At 37.2% G+C, this 16,230-nt stretch overlaps 1 protein-coding gene across 2 annotated transcripts in view; it reads right to left on the minus strand.

Moving 5' to 3' along the window:
- Positions 1 to 213: 213 nt before the first annotated feature.
- LOC148829208 (V-type proton ATPase 116 kDa subunit a 4-like) overlaps positions 214 to 16,230 on the minus strand; it is a 34,464-nt gene continuing 18,447 nt past the window's right edge. Inside the window, exons 15-22 of one of the 2 annotated variants that reach the window (XM_088922697.1) lie at positions 14,587 to 14,705; positions 13,379 to 13,595; positions 7,995 to 8,102; positions 7,584 to 7,691; positions 5,161 to 5,268; positions 2,401 to 2,518; positions 1,403 to 1,574; positions 214 to 617 (exon numbers count right to left, since the gene is read on the minus strand). In XM_088922697.1, the coding sequence (XP_088778823.1) occupies positions 524 to 617; positions 1,403 to 1,574; positions 2,401 to 2,518; positions 5,161 to 5,268; positions 7,584 to 7,691; positions 7,995 to 8,102; positions 13,379 to 13,595; positions 14,587 to 14,705 (1,044 nt within the window). In that variant the 3' untranslated portion in view covers positions 214 to 523. The remainder of the gene's footprint in view (positions 618 to 1,402; positions 1,575 to 2,400; positions 2,519 to 5,160; positions 5,269 to 7,583; positions 7,692 to 7,994; positions 8,103 to 13,378; positions 13,596 to 14,586; positions 14,706 to 16,230) is intronic. The other variant, XM_088922698.1, reaches the window with a different exon arrangement.

A 16,230-nucleotide genomic window follows, 5' to 3' on the forward strand; every position in this document is an offset into this window, starting at 1 on the left:
TTCCAGCAGGTGTTCTCAAACCTTTGACTGGTACTGTACTGTATGTAAATGTGATTTGTTTTTATAATTCTGATCTTTTCACTCTTAAAGCTATAACTGAAGTTGCATAATCTTTTCTTGACCTTCTTCACAGTACATGTCCAGCCACCCTTTTGATTTATTTGCTTATAGAGGGATAACATTTTTCAGGTCAAGAAACAAACCACAAACATCTTGTAGTTCCTAAAATCATAGTTTAATTTTAATGCCAGAGTTATACTTAAAGCACATTTTAAAAAGAAAATTCTGATAACACAGTTCTTGGAATAGGAAAAAAAGACTGCTAATTCCCTTGTTGGCATACAGTACCTATGAACATAAGGTATCCTGCTCAAAAAGCAAAAAGACAAGGTAACAAATAATTAACTTGCATCACTTACAGTACACTACAATTTCAGCAGACGTATTGGTGGTACATTCAATGTCAATTTTAAGAGTATTATCCCAAGGTAAAGAAAGTTTGTTAATCATTAAATATTAATATTTAATCTTCTTCAGATCCAGACAAGACACGTTTAAAATCAAAAGGTGAAAATTTGTAACCAGTCCCGGTGTAGAACTTGTTCTGAAACTCCACCCTGGACAGGAATGAGAAGTTTTTAAAAAATATTAATTTTCAATAAAGTACCGTACGTACAACAAGAAAAATTAAAAATGTCACCATAAAGGATTATTTTCGAGTGTTACACACAAGAATCTTCCGAAAATTATTTGAGCCAGAACACAATTACAAAATTTCAGATATCTGCATTTTAATTTTTGACCCAGATTGAAAGATGCATGAGCTACCAATACACCAAATGAGTCAGAACACTTGATGCGAGTGTAGGTAGTTTTCTAAAGCTATATTAACTATTCTGTCTCGATAATGCAATCAAGGCTGACCTGGTACTGCTGATATTAAGCAAGACCTGCCATCCTCAATACCAGTTAGGCTTTGTACTGTATATGCAGTTAAAAGAGTTGTTAGGGAGGGGGTTTCAGGTACTATTAGTAATGATGATTCTGGGTTCAACCCTTGACTATTTCAACTGCAGCTGCAGAATCTCAAATGTTGGATATACTGTAGTCATATGTCAAGCTACTATACTGACAAGGCCCAATTGTTTGGTAAGAATTTAGTTGCATATTTTAACGTGAAACAATTTCATTCCTGCACTCTAATTCAGTTTTAAGTGTACTGCTTTTTGTGATCCTATTTATTCATACCAATCCATGTGGGAAAACTTTTGAAAAATTCTATTCTTACAATTATTTTTCTGTATGTTCCAGAAGAGCAGCCAATAAAACTACCTTCTACTATAGACTTTCCACACCTATAATGCTTAACTCATTCCTCATTTAGACTGAGCATCATACGTACCAGTGTAGACGCAGAGCATGAAGGAAAGCAGAGAGTCCTTCCATTACAAGTAAAATGGCCACAGTTAAGACAGCAAATGCAGCAAAGATGACAAACACTCCAATAACTCCTCCCCAGCTTCGATTGGCAAGGCCAATATGGATCACCATATGCCACAGAACTTCAGATAATTCTTAGGAGAGAATAACAGACACGTCATTTAAATTAAACTTCTTAAATTTCTAAATTTCCAAATTCCAGTGGATATTCTCACCCATCTCACCCATCTGAATTCCGTAGTACTCCTTACTGGCTCCAAAGTTTGGATGGACACTTTGATCTAGGGAGTGTCTGGATGGGATGATACTATTTCCACTTCTTAATAACCTCAATAATGCTGAAAGTGATATTCAGTGTCTTGAAACTTTTATACCATTCTGTGCTTTTCAACAACTTTACATCTGAGTTATTTTGAACGCGCTTTGGTCTTCATCGTTATGTTTTTACTTAAAATTCACTTCCTGACTGTGCACACAGAGGCAATTTAACTGACAGTGTGACTTTGTTCATCATTGTAGACAGATGAATATTTTTGCAAGGCAATGTACAGTATGTACAGTATACTGTATATAATTATGAGGTCCTTTATGAAATGAAAATACATTTAACACAACATAAATAAAATGTTTTCAGATCTCTGACTACATTACCTATTTGGAAAAACATGGATTTTTTGTGGAAAAATAAATGCCTTCCATTTATATAAAGTAGGTCTAAAAATTCTTGTTGCAATTTAAAAAAACACCATTCACTGTTTTGTAGCTTTGAGCTGAACCTACCATGTGATGTAGTATTACTGCATCTCGTATGCAATGGCTTAGAATATTACACTGTATAATATAGATATTGTGTTACATTTGTAGACATCTCACGTAGACACTTATTTGCTGAAGTGTTTAAACTGTCGTGGTGTGTGTTTCTTGTGGTTTAGCATGCTGAAAGAGGAATGGATGACTCACGTGCATGTGCAAGACTGAGAGCCCACAGACGAAGGTAGGATGCAGTATTGGAGATGCAGCCTAAACAGTATTCAATGGTGTGAATGCTCTGATTCACAAACACATCTCCAAAGTTGAACTGCAGCAAAGAAAAAGACAGAAGACAACTTCAGTAGTAAAGGAACAAGTAAAAAGTTTATTCCATGCTGAAAAAAGTAGAAAGAAAACACAACACACGTTCACCCGAAGAAGCTTCCACAGCCGAAACATTGTGTTTTCTTTCTTCTCTTTTCAGCATGGAATAAACCTATTACTTGTTCCTTTGCAGCCTACGCATTCTGATGCATTCTGACCACCTGAACAACTTCAGCAGTAGTTTTGTTAGGGTTCAAAAAAGGTAAATAATAAAATTATTATGCAATATTATATAATATTCAGAACTCATACATCAGAAAGACCACCGAAACTAAAATTATTCTGCAGCTAGGATCATACATTCTCCCTTCCCTTAACGACAGACTACTGTTCTTTTAAATTTTCTCCATTCATTGGAAGTTTCATTTCACACCTCTCTGCACCCATTCTGACTTCACACCTCTTGATTGGCCTCTCTTTCTGTCCCCTGCTCCCGCCTCTCACTCCTCCTCCCTCCCAACCTTTGTTCTCCCGCTACTTTACCTTTGCCTACTGCCCTGTCTCTCTCACACCTGAAGAAGGCTCCACGGCCGAAACGTTGTGTTCTCTTTCTTCTTTTTTTCAGCATGGAATAAACCAATATTATATAATTGCTTATATAGCTCTTTTCTGGATACTCAACTCAAAGTGCTTTACTGGAGCATTAGGACCCACACAGACCGGAGAGTGAGCGCCCCCTACTGGCCCCACTAACACCACTTCCAGCAGCAACCTTACATTTTCCAAGGAGTCTCACATCCAGGTACTGACCAGGCTCACACTTGCTTAGGTTCAGTGGGTTGTGATAGAATATATTGTTTAGGTCACCATTAACATAAACAAAAGCTTTTGTTGCTCTGATATCAGTCCATAGAAGAGACAGTAAGTACAGGAATGAGAGCACCAGCCATATATTGTTAAATAATGTTAGAGACTCTCACAGCTGCAGACATCTATAGTCGAAAGAGGCAAACAGACATTTTTCCCTTTAAAACACTAGCTCAGTTGAGTTCAAAAGAAAACAGATAAATATCAATTTATTTTAACAATTCACAGTTATAGGGCAGCCAGAGCCTATCTCTGCAACCAAAAGGCACGATACACCCTGGATGCCAGTCCATCACAAACCATGCATGCATGAATATCCACACACTCACACCAGGGCCAGTTTTTGCAGAAGATAAATTAACATAACAAGTTATGTTTTGGTAGATATGTTTTGACTTTGGATTGTGAGAGGAAACTGGAGCACCTGCAAAAACCTACACAAACACAGGGGGAACGTACAAACAGATAGCATCCCTAATTCAGAGTTGAACCCAGGATCCCAATAATGCAAGGCAGAAATACTAAACAAGTTTTTATTCTGACATAACTTCTCTCCAAAGAAAGGAAGACCTTTCTTTGGTCCTTGGAAACCGTCTTAGATCATAAAAGCATGAGGAAATTTTCATATACTGTACGTTTTCCTTATCCTTAATGCCTGATTACAGTATGTGTAAAGTATAGATAAGTTTCATCCCTGTCTTAGTACAGCTAGAATGTCTGCAGCTGAGTAATGTTTTTTGAGGAAACAGAGTGTAAATTACACCTTTGTCTGAGAATGGTTCTCCATTGCATTTTATGATTTTGTGCTACTGGGACAAACAGAATTCTCTACAGACCTAAAAAATCATCTTTAACTTTAATTTTAAAAGGGGTTGGAGGCAATGTTCCCTCTAAGCTCTGCGCATGTGCGTGCACACACAGGTTATGAAATTTATAAGAGATCAAGATATGCAAATTTCTTGCATTAGGAGTTTGTCTTTTCCTATATCCCAGCTTGCTCTCCATGAGACACACAGGCGCAGAGACAGGGAGAGAGAAGCTTGGGTTCAGAGTGCAGGATCAGCCATTTATACGGTGCCCCTGGAGCAGCCGGGGTTAAGGGCCTTGCTCAGGGGCCCAGCGGAGTAGGATTCCTCTGCTGGCTGCAGGAAATCAGCGCACATAGGAAATTGAACTGCGCACAAAAAATTAAATTCCCCCCAAAATATGATAATAATAAAACAAACACAGTCATCAATTGAAAAATGCTAAATTGACTACATGAGACTGGCTGAGAGAGACCCAACTTGGCTGTGTGCATTATTATTGCTACTCAATAATCGATATCTATGCTCTCGTAGTCTCGTACCTCACTGCTAGTGCTCGCTCGACACTCAGTCTCTATGACTGGGCACGTTGAATCGCTGTCCCTGTCTTTTGGTTCTCTATGCTTCTATGAGAATGACTATATTAACAATAATTTCAGGTGATTACAATTTTACATACACTCAGTTTAGTGCACACACGTTTTTGTCACTGGGGTAACAATTTGCACAACTTGAAATGTTTGCGCACACCGGCCATTAAAAATTAAAGGGAATATTGATTGGTGGCTCCTACCAGTCAGCTGGCTGAATGATAGCCCAGGCACTGAGAACAAGGCATACAGCTAAATTCTGCATCATTAATTGAGCCTCACAGCAAGTTACATTGCAATCAACTGACTCCTCAGATGAAGCTGCAGATCCTGCCTGTGTACAGAATGTAATAAATGTGAACAGTTAAGGAGCAAAGGCTTACCTCTTTTTGTCCCTCATCATGTCCTCCATTATGCCCTCCACTGTTAACGGAGGAGTGTGTCTGAAGTTTATCCATTTCTATCTGCTCTGTGTTTTCAGATACAGACTGCTGCATGAGACAGAAAGAAAGCAGAACAACTAGAGTGCTGAGTACTTGATAAATGGAAATAATAGAAATAGGGCTCCTGGCCTGGTTTCCAGTGTTTATTTTATAATTTTATTTTAAATTCACTGAAAGCTCATTCTGTCTAATTAAAACCAAAAATGCAGTAATTATGAAACAAGGTTCATTTGTCTTAAGTTCACTCCTTGTTTGAACTTCTCCTTTATTTGTAATTAAGGACACATCTGGGAGATGGCACTGATCACTAATTATTATGCCTATATATTATTTATTTTCTCTACAGTATGTATTTTCTTAATAGTACAACAAACTAGGATATAAAACTCCCACATGCCAGTTGAAGCCAGGACTCTAGATACTACTCCAAAAATGATTTCTGAATTAAATGACCATGTACTTGTATGAAATCCAAAATTGCAGCATTAAAGATATTAATCTCTGAGATTTAAAATTATTCAAGTGCAGATGGCATTGCATACTTTTATCCTAATTAGAACACAAAGATAGCTTAAAAAGCAGTAATTAGAATTTAAAAGGAGGTATTTGTCTTGACAATAAAATTAAAATTCAGAAGTCCTAAATATAAACCACTAACAAAACCTTTACTTTAAATGCTTGCTATGCAATAGCCTATTTCTGTTCTTTATGATTAATCCATCCATCCATTTTCAAACCACTTCTTAGCCAAAGCCTATCGCAACAAACAATGGGTGAAATGCTGGGTACAAACTTGATAGGTTGCCAGTCCATCACAGGGCAGACTGATGCAAACACAGACACATACACTCACACTCACACATGAGGTTTGGACTATGGGAGGAAACCGGAGCAACAGGAGGAAACCCAGGCAGACACAAAGTGAACATACAAACCCCACGCAGATTGAACCCCAGGTCCAAAATTGAACTCAAAGCCCCATTGCTTTGCATGGCAATGCTACCAATGTGCCACCATGCCGGCTTTTATAATAAATGTGAAAAGTAAATCTTATATGGGAATCTTTAGTTTCAGAACAGTTCAACAGCAGAAGAGTGATTTATTGTAGAACACTGGTTAAACAGAGAAAGGTTGATAAATCTTAATTTTAGCATTAAGATGATGTTATACTAAAAACAATTCTAGGATATTTGGAAAGAGAAGTGGTACTGTACATAATTTGGTGGAACACTGGAAATGCAGGGCACCACCTTGCCCACCTTGCACCACATACAGTAAGTATGGGAAGTATATATTTTTTCTTTTTTGTGAGATAGTGGTAAAATATAGCAATGACATTACATTGTTTTATATGTGTATCACACTGAACCAAAAAATCATCTAAAAAGCATTCTAGTTTTGTAGCCTGGAGAATATATACAAACAAATTAAGGGGATGATTTACTGAAATTATTCAAATGTAAAGGTGAAGAATCTTTAAAGAGGAATCCTAAATAGGCTAAACTGTATTAGAAATTAATATAATTTGCAAGTCTCATTCTGCATGAAAGACTGACATATAAAACAGAATACAACTAATTCCATGCTGAAAATTAGAAAGAACACATTGTTTTGTCTGTTAAGCCCAGGCCCAAGTTTATTGAAGGAAAGAAGCAACGACATTAACGCATAGGCGAACAAAGGACAAAGCAGGTGTGAATGCATACAGAACAGGTGAGAAAGACTATCCAAGAAAAGGGAGATTTAGGGGACAGATGTGAAAAGTTAAATTCTGTGATAAAGTTCTTTACTGATACATGTTTTCTTTTTCTAATTTTCAGTGTGGAATTAACCACTACTCGTTTCTATGCAGCTAACAAATGTATACACAGCTCCCCAATTGAACCTTTTCTGACAATGAAATAACAAACCATTGTTTAATAATGCAGTTGTTTTTTCAACTGAAAAGAAAACTTCCAACAAGATGTCCTGTTGCTTTAAAAATGATGCTAAGTCTGACACAAAAGAAAATAACTAAAAAATAATACAAAAAACATATGCAATACAAAACACATAGAACACTATGGTACAAAGATGCACTACAAGTTTTCGAGACAGATCTAACAAAGATCTCAACTGACCTAACAAAGAATCTTTAACTCTAGTCTCAAAAGGTCCTGGGGGCTCCTATTCCTCATCTGACTGAATGATATTTCAGGCATTGAGACCAAGACATGCAGTCATGTTCTCAAATTTAGATTTCCAGCAGGCTACATCACAACTACACTGCCTACTCAAAAAATTACTAATACTGACTACACAATATCATGTTCTGCCTCAGAGTGAGGGTACAAAACCGAGAAATAAAGAAGAAAAATACTTACATGTACCTCTCTTTCACCTTCTTCACGTCCTTCTGGAGGTGTGTCATTAGAGGAGTGTACATGAAGTATGTCCACTTCTATCTCCTCTCTACCTCCCTTAATTGGCTGCTTTGTGGGAGAAAGCAATTAAATAGTAACTGGAGAGTTGTAAATCTGATTAATATGAAATTATGAAATAGTAACTCATTAGTAACTAACTCCTTTAGTCCATTGTATGTTTACAATAAATATTTTTTATGTAACAGACTGTTTCTGGATTTGTTTTGTGGACTGACTCAAACTGACTGTGTATAGTATGTTAAATCTTCTGTAGGACTTAAAAAAATAAAAAAGAGAAGCATTTTCCTTGGGACAAGATAAAGATCACACAAAAGTTCCCCACGAAAACGTTTAAGATATTACATCTTCTACCTGTTGCTGGGATTTTAAGTGCTTGGCACGTAGAATCAAAGGCTTAAACAGCAGCATCCAAGGGACAGCAATCACTGCAAGAACTACCAAAAAGCTCTGAACTTCTTGCTGAAAAATAATACATATATACTGTAAATGCACAGTATACAGTACACACAAAGAGATACAATAGTTGCACATGTATTCGAACCCTTGTACAGTTTTCATATTTTTGTGCTTTAAAACTTGGTGTCATGACACTTTAAAGATGTAATTAATATTTCTTATGTACATAACCTACTCCACACATTCAAAGCAAAAAACAAAACTAAATAAAAATAATTAATATTTACTAAAAATGGAAAAGTCAAGATTCCATTTGTATTCATACTGTATGTTTTGCTGTGGCAAACCTGTATTATTTAAGTGGCTTCTATTGTAATAGTAGTAGTTCTCTTAATTCTTAATAATTGGAAAACACTGATTAGTGTGCAATTACATTCTCTGAATATCCCTGCACAGTCAATTCTGTCATTAATAATTGTGCCACCTAGACACTGCCTAGATCAGACTGTCCCTCCAAACCAAGCAGCTAGGCAGGGACAAAACTGGTGAGGGATGCCAACTGGATGCCAAAGATAACTTTGAAACAGCTACATACTGTAGTTCAATGGTTGAGATGGAAAAAACCTACAGTACATGAGTCAACCCTGTTTTGGACACTTCATAAAGATATCCTGTATGGCAGAGTGGCAAACTCATCTTAAATCCCACATGAAATGATGCATTTAAGCGATCCTTCAAAATTGTATCAAAATGTTTTGAGCTATTTTGGTATCATTGGAAAGCACTGTGTCTCTTAGAGAAACAACACAGTGCATCACCCTGTCAAGACAATACCAACAGTCAAGCAGGGTTGTGGCAGCATCGTGCTATGGGAATTTCTTGGGTTTCTTTTCATCTGTGAATGGAAAGCTATTTAGTACTGAAGAAAAAATGGAGAGGCAAGAAAAATCAGCTTCAGTCTTTTAAAGACTTAAATCTAAGGCAAACATACAACTTCCAGTAGAATCAAAGCACAAGGCCAAAACTATAATGGAGTAGCTTAAAACAAAGAAAGGGAATTTCTTTGAGTGGCCCAGTCAAAGTCCTGACATGGGGATCTTGAGGATTTCTGCTGAGAAGAATGGTCAAAAATTGCACCAGGCAAAGTTGATCGAGAATTACTACAGATTTGCTGCTGTAATTGCTGACAAAGGTGCTACCACCAAGTATTGAGTGAAATTATTATACAATCCCAAAAAATAATTTTCTAATTATTATGTTTTTGTTGACATTTACAGTCACTTATCTTTCTCTTAGAAGCGTGAAGTCTGAACATGCAAGTTATAAACTAAAAGTTTTAAACTGTTTAAACAGCATTTTGTAATTTAACAAAATGGGACTCCAAAGAAAATGTCTGAATACATTCACAAGGTACAGTATGTTGGATAGATCATATCTGCTATAAAAAGTGGACTAAAAACCTTTAGCATAAGAGTGCTGTTGAAAGGTTGAGAAATCAATGATTTTATTATTGTTGTTGATTTATTATTTTTATTTACCCTAGTTACAGAAAAAGTAAGAATAAGACAACTTAAGTACTGTATATCAAAATTTCCCAGATTGTCAAACAATAATCAGATATAATCCCAGTAAAAAATATTTTTCACTAAATAGTTATCAAGTACTGGATGCCTTTTCAAAGTGTGTAGTAGTGTTGATTTAATGTTAAGTGACAGAGTTCGAATAGTGATTACTAGGAAATTAGTAGATGTTTCTTGCTTTTGCTATTAATTCAGCAACAAGATTAGATATTGTTAATTAGTTAGTATTATTTAATTAATAACAAGGTGGTTATTAAATTTAAATGCCTATATGGCTTCTATGTTAAATAAATTAATGTACTTAAATTCTTGTTTCAGCATTTTTGAATGCAGACTAAAATATTTTGTCTGAACGTACAGGTTATTGGGGTTTTGTTTATGTAAATAAACGTATGTAGTATAATCCAACAGGGTCCAAGACTGGGCCCAGAATTCTAAAGAAGACTGCATTAAGAATGTCATAATTCAAGAAAACCATTTTGGATAAAAAGATATACTGTACAGTAAATTAAGTGCTTGGCAATCTCTCTTACTTTAAGAAAGTAAATGTAATTATACACCCAAAACCTAACTTGAATTTGTATTCTTCTAGAACTAAGTCAATTTCACGAGGAATGACGGCAGCCAAAAGCTTGGGAGAAATTAGAATCGTTTATTGAGATGTGGAGATTTGGTGTAACCCGCTTGGCTGAGGGCCAACCTCCCGGCCGTTGGACGGGGAGGATAGGACCCCCAAAAGAACCAAGCGGGACCCCCAGTCACCAGTGCAGAAAAAACAAAAACAAACTATTAACTATATTAAACTAATTCAGCCGAGGAGAGAAAGTGCCTACTTTAGGATACTGGGGTTAGTTTTAATGTATGCATAAGCCTCGGAGGACCAGCGGCCGAGTTGCTTGATGAGATACTCGGGTATGCCTTGGTGAGCGGCGGAGGATGCGGCCCCTGATCTGAAGGAGTGCCCGGAGAATTGTTCAGGGGGGTATCCGGCGGTTAGAAGGACGTCGTGGAGGTGAGAGAGGAACCAGTCGCGGGTCACGATACAGCCCTTCTCGTTTACGAACAGAGGGTCAGTAGGCAAAGCTCCGGCAGAGGTGCGAAGATGTGCGTAATGGGATAGAGGCTCGTATGGGCTTATATATGAACAGAGTTTGAAATAATAGATGAGAGTGCCGGACCCGAGTTGGTCGGTTTTGCTTTTCTTGAGATAGAAGGTCAGTGTATCGGAAGATAAGATGGAGATGTCGGATAAGCAGGGTTGAGAAGAAGGATCAAAGGATGTGGAAGCAGCGGTAATTTCAGAGCATCTTAGGAAGCCAAAGAAGACTAACGAATAAAGATTCAAGAGTGCGGTCGACCCAGGGTGAGTGGTAACCGGACCTGAGAACGTAGATGCAGGATTCAAGGATGTCCGAGGTAAGTGGTGCGCGTTGGTTCGGAAGTGGTTTTTCAAGCCGCTAAAAAAACCTTTAAGCAGGAGAGTAATTTGAGGGTGGATAAGGAAGGGACAGGTTGTGCCGATAAGGAGTTTATGGAAGAAGTGGATGCAGCACAGGTATACTTTGGTGGTGGATGCTCGTACCTTGAGTGAGTTTCTACAATAGCAAACGAAGGATGATACGGTGAGAATATCGAAAGAAGGGAATTTTATGTTTGCGGAGAGGTGGAAGGATTGGAAGCCCTTCCAGGCAGTCCAGTAAGAGTTGAGAGTTCGAGGGGCAATCCCTAAGAGGATAGTTTGCTGGGCCAGCTGGACATAGAGAGAGAGAGAGTCAGCTTTCTCATTAAGATGGCCTGGAATGTGAGCAGCTACGAGGATGAATTGATGTGTGAGAGAAATCCATTTAAGGCGGCGGAGAAATTTCATGATAGATCGGGATGAGGACCTTCCTTTGTTGATTATATGGACTACTGCATAGTTGTCCGAATGGATAAGGACGGATTTTCCAATTGTGGCCCCAAAGAGAAGCGGCAACGACAATTGGAAATATTTCAAACAAGGCCAATGACTGGTCAGCGAGAGGGATTGAAGAGAATTCAGGAGGCCAAGGGGCCGCAAACCACTGGCCTTTGTAATAGCCTCCGAAACCGACTGAGGGGGCTGCATCTGTGAAAAGCTGGATATCCTCAGCGTCAGAGAGAAGGTCATCGTAGAAGAGAGATATGCCATTCCAGTTGGAATATACACAAACACGGATATATCAGGACAAGACAAGACAGACGACGCGACAGGCAGAGGCGTGGACGGCCTCGGGGTCCTCACGTTGGGATGAGTGACGGCGGCGCGGGTGATGTCATCAGAGGGCACCGGGGGAAGTTGTGTAGCTGATGTTTCCTTTGTGTAGACTGCGGTTACGTACAGGGAAAACAGAGCTTTTTTGGAAGCGTTTCTTTTAAAACGGACAGCATATTTTTGAAGTATCCTCTGGAGGCTTGCTATGGTCCAGTTGGAAATCGCGAGAGATGATCCAGGAGATGGGGGAGCCGATGTGCGTGAAGCGCGGCGGCTGGGACATCCTCGAGAGAAGCGGGAGTTATTTGGAGACTTTGCTGTGGAGGGACGGGAAGGCTGGGTTTGTGATGAGAGAGGGACTACGACGGCAGAACACAGTCTTCGGCGAGGAGTTGGATGTTGTGAGGACTGATGTGGCACGGCGGGTGAAGGAGGCGATGAGACGGAGGTGAGGGGAGCCGGGGGGGGAGGACTGGACGAGAGGGATAGGAGAGTCTCCTGCGCTGCAGAAAAGGTCTTCATTGGAGCAGCGAATTTACAGATCCATGAGCACGGATTCGAGCTAGGCGAAAACGAACCATGCAGAAAGTGAACGAGGAAGAGGAGAGGGTGACGTTTGATATATATGGAGACCGGTTGCTTACGTCAGGATTAGTGAGAATTGCAGCAGCTGTGTCGAATGAGCTCTGCTGCTTTCATTCCTCCCGAACTTTCATTAAAAACTCCATTTAATTTCTATGTGTGAGTTTAATATTGTGCTGTTGTTTAATATTGTTTTATTTTTGTCTGCTGAACAAAATTCCAGGATAAAACTGACGCAATACTAACAGAAAGCCTTGGATCTACAGTATAAAATAAGAAATCTTTACTGCTTTTTTGGTCATACATTCTTTGGATCACTAGCAACACAGGATCATGATCTCAAAATTTGGGGGTTTATATTTATTTTTTTACTTAATTAATATCATGATGAAACTAAACAATGGCTGGAGAATGTCTGTTAAAGTATAGTAGTGATTTGACTGAAATTCTACAAATTTAAAATAGAAAAGATTCAGCCTAAACAAAGACCTTTTTTACAGATTTGGGCCAAAATGTATTACTGCTAATTACAAATATACCAACAATCATAACTACTGTATAGATTGTTGTAGTTCAGGTGGGTAGCTGTGTCAAGTAAAGGGAACAAGTAATTGGTTTATTCCATGCTGAAAAAAAGAAGAAAGAAAACAACGTGGAGCCTTGACACCTGAAGAAGGCTCCACGGCCGAAACGTGTTTTCTTTCTTCTTTTTTTCAGTATGGAATAAACCTATTACTTGTTCCTTTACTGTATAGATGAACTGATTCACCATAAGATCTTTGACAATAAGTCCACTATGTCTTCCTTTGTTTGTAGAAAAGGAGGGACATAATAAACTAATTAACTAGCGAAGGCTAAAATACATACCTGTTACACTTAATCACTAAAACAACAATTACAGTAATGATAGTGTTACTACTGTATATACAATAAAATTACATTACCTGATATGAATAAAGAGGAGCATTAGAGGAGTCTCTGTAGTTGAAGAGAAACATGTTGATGTAATGAATGAGGATGCTAGGGGCTATCTGGGAGGAGTGAACATCATACTGACACCATTTAAATATGATCATGAAAACCATGTAGCCAAACAAGCAGGTGATGAAAATGATCTCTGGGATGAACTGGAAGACAATGTTGACTGTGTTCTTGAAGTGCCTAAGGGAAAGAAGAAAGAAGAAAAGCATTCCAATCTGATGTAAGAATTATTCAAGGAAATTAATCAAAATGGTAAAATCCCTAGAGTATGATAATATAATATATGTTATATTTATTGTACAGAATATATTAAAGTATCACGTATATTTTTTATCATAAATGTGAACAAATGTGGATACTGTTCAATCCAGTGATTTCAAATGAACATAAGTATTGAGATACATTTACATTAAGTGTAAAAGTCAGCATTTAGTTGAAAACTAACCCATTGAGGTCACCATAGTCTTTGTGTTATCAATTTAGATTTCAAGCAAGTCTACAGTACAGCCACTTTGTCATGTCTATTGTGAGAGGTTTACATCTTGCAGAGCAGCCTTTGAATTTCTTAGTCTTCTGAACATTATTGATTTTGATACCTTCACCCCTGCCCTGAAGAGGGTGTTGGAAATTTCATTGACAGTTGCTTTAGTTTAGTTTGTTATTCTTGACAGATCTGCTCTTGACTAATTTGTTATTATACTGTACGTGTGGTTTCTTTCTTATCCAGTATATTCTAAATGGTTTATTTGGTATGCTCAATTTCTATGCTATGGTGATTATTGACTTTTTCTTTGCTTTCAACTTCAAAATTGCTTAAGTTTGTTTAACATAATGTTGTTTGGTTTTCTTTTTGACTTTTGACTAGAATTTCAAATGCTGAAGTGAGACAGGCTAATTTTGCCTAATTATTCAACAATCAACTCCTGACCAATAAGAGACATATTCTAACAGACAACTTGCACAATACTTTTGCTCCTTCAAAATAAAGAGATTTAATGCTATTGATTTAACACAATATTAATTGACACAAGAAGTTAATTTCATAGACTTTATTAGAAAATTCTAATAAATTCATTTATTATTCATTAAATTCATTGTGAAAAAAATCCCAGACTTCATTGTTCCAATACTGTACATTTAGGGAGGGTACCGTAATTTAACGTGAACTTACATGTGATTAAAAAGACTGAGAATCACCCCAAATATCATCTGGATGATTCCAAGCACTACAGACATCTTCATCTTATAGGAGTTCAGGAATGTCAATTTATTTGAAGCAATGTTCCATATCTAAAGTAAAATTTAAAACATGTAAAACACCAAATAAAAACATGTTATGAGCAATATTAGAAACCACCTAAACCTAAATTTGTTGAGATACGGTATACTGTATGTATACAGTATCTATTTCCATTTCAAAGTGAGGTTGTTAAATAATCATACATTTGATGGAAAGAAAGTGGAGAACTAATTCAGTAAATTCATGTTTTTACTATTAAATAAAATTAAAATTTTAATTGAAAAAATGTTTTTACTGAAGTTTAATGATGTGTAGCATCAACCATCTTATGGTGTTTTATGATTTGTTCTATAATTGATGAATCCACTATTTTTTACAGTAATTAAAGTTCATTGTGTTACAAGCTCAGGTAGGTGACAATGGTAGTATCTAAAAATCCTAACAAAGTCTGTATCACCTGGCAATTTAAACATTTCCAGCTTCAAAGCAGAGGGGATGTTTGCTAAGATGTATAAATTATAAAGTTTACCTTGGCATACAGTACCTTGGTTAATTAAGTTCTGAGTAAATGATTAAGTACAGTATCAATCAACAGTCTAGAAACACACCATATAAGATCAGATGAGGAGAAGGAAAGAAGAATAAAAAAAAGGTCAGATCACAAGACAGAGCAGTAGGAACTTGAAGCTTATGCCAGGCGAGAGGCTACTTCATGAACCTGTGAAAAAACCTGATTGGAGCTAGTTATGAATCTTTCCAAGACAGCTTGTTCCTGTTATTCTGTACCTATAAGGGAACTTGGAGTTCCTGAGTGAAGAATCCCTCCATTTGAAACTGCCTATCCTGCTAGTGGGTGTATTTTAGAATTGGGAGACAGGCCCCCTTTTATTCCATAGCACCTGCGTTAGAAATGTAGTAGTACAAGTTGGGGGTTAATCTTAATTATTTTAGTTATTGACTAAGCCGCTTGGTCAAGTCCTGCTTATTCTCCATTTTAATAACCTCTCAGTGGTAACAATAGTCTATTTACTCTCATGTTACTTTGGAACTCAAACACAAGAAATGAAGAGGAATTTATGATAAGCTTTGTCTATAAAGATTATACCTGCACACCTTCACAAACTGCCATTTACTGGATTGGAAAACTTTTTTACTGAAATCTTTATAATATAAGTTTTTAAAGCATTGTAATGATTCTTCTTTAGACTTTCTCCTTGGCTTATGTCCTTTTTATGGCTCACAGAACAGAACAGTATTTATATTAACTGACATTTGGCTTTTTTATTGCTTTTGGGTTCCACTTATCTAAGCAATACATTATCCCCGTCCAGGAGATCTACAAACAATTGGAATTGGAATGGAATTCAGAATTTCCATTTAGTTATCTCCAGTTTTAGTTATCTTTAAAATCCTTCATTTTAAAAAAAAAACAATCCTGAACTTAAATTTCTAAATAAAACACACATTATCTACATTATCTATTGTATACATGCATGTCAAGAGTGTGTCGTATTTAAAATTAAAATCAAAATAGAATAAATGACGCTAATTTTGTATGCTCCAATACAAGACAGT

This window comes from Atractosteus spatula, chromosome 8 (assembly GCF_055471065.1).
Source record: "Atractosteus spatula isolate fAtrSpa1 chromosome 8, fAtrSpa1.hap1, whole genome shotgun sequence".
NCBI lineage: Eukaryota > Metazoa > Chordata > Actinopteri > Semionotiformes > Lepisosteidae > Atractosteus > Atractosteus spatula.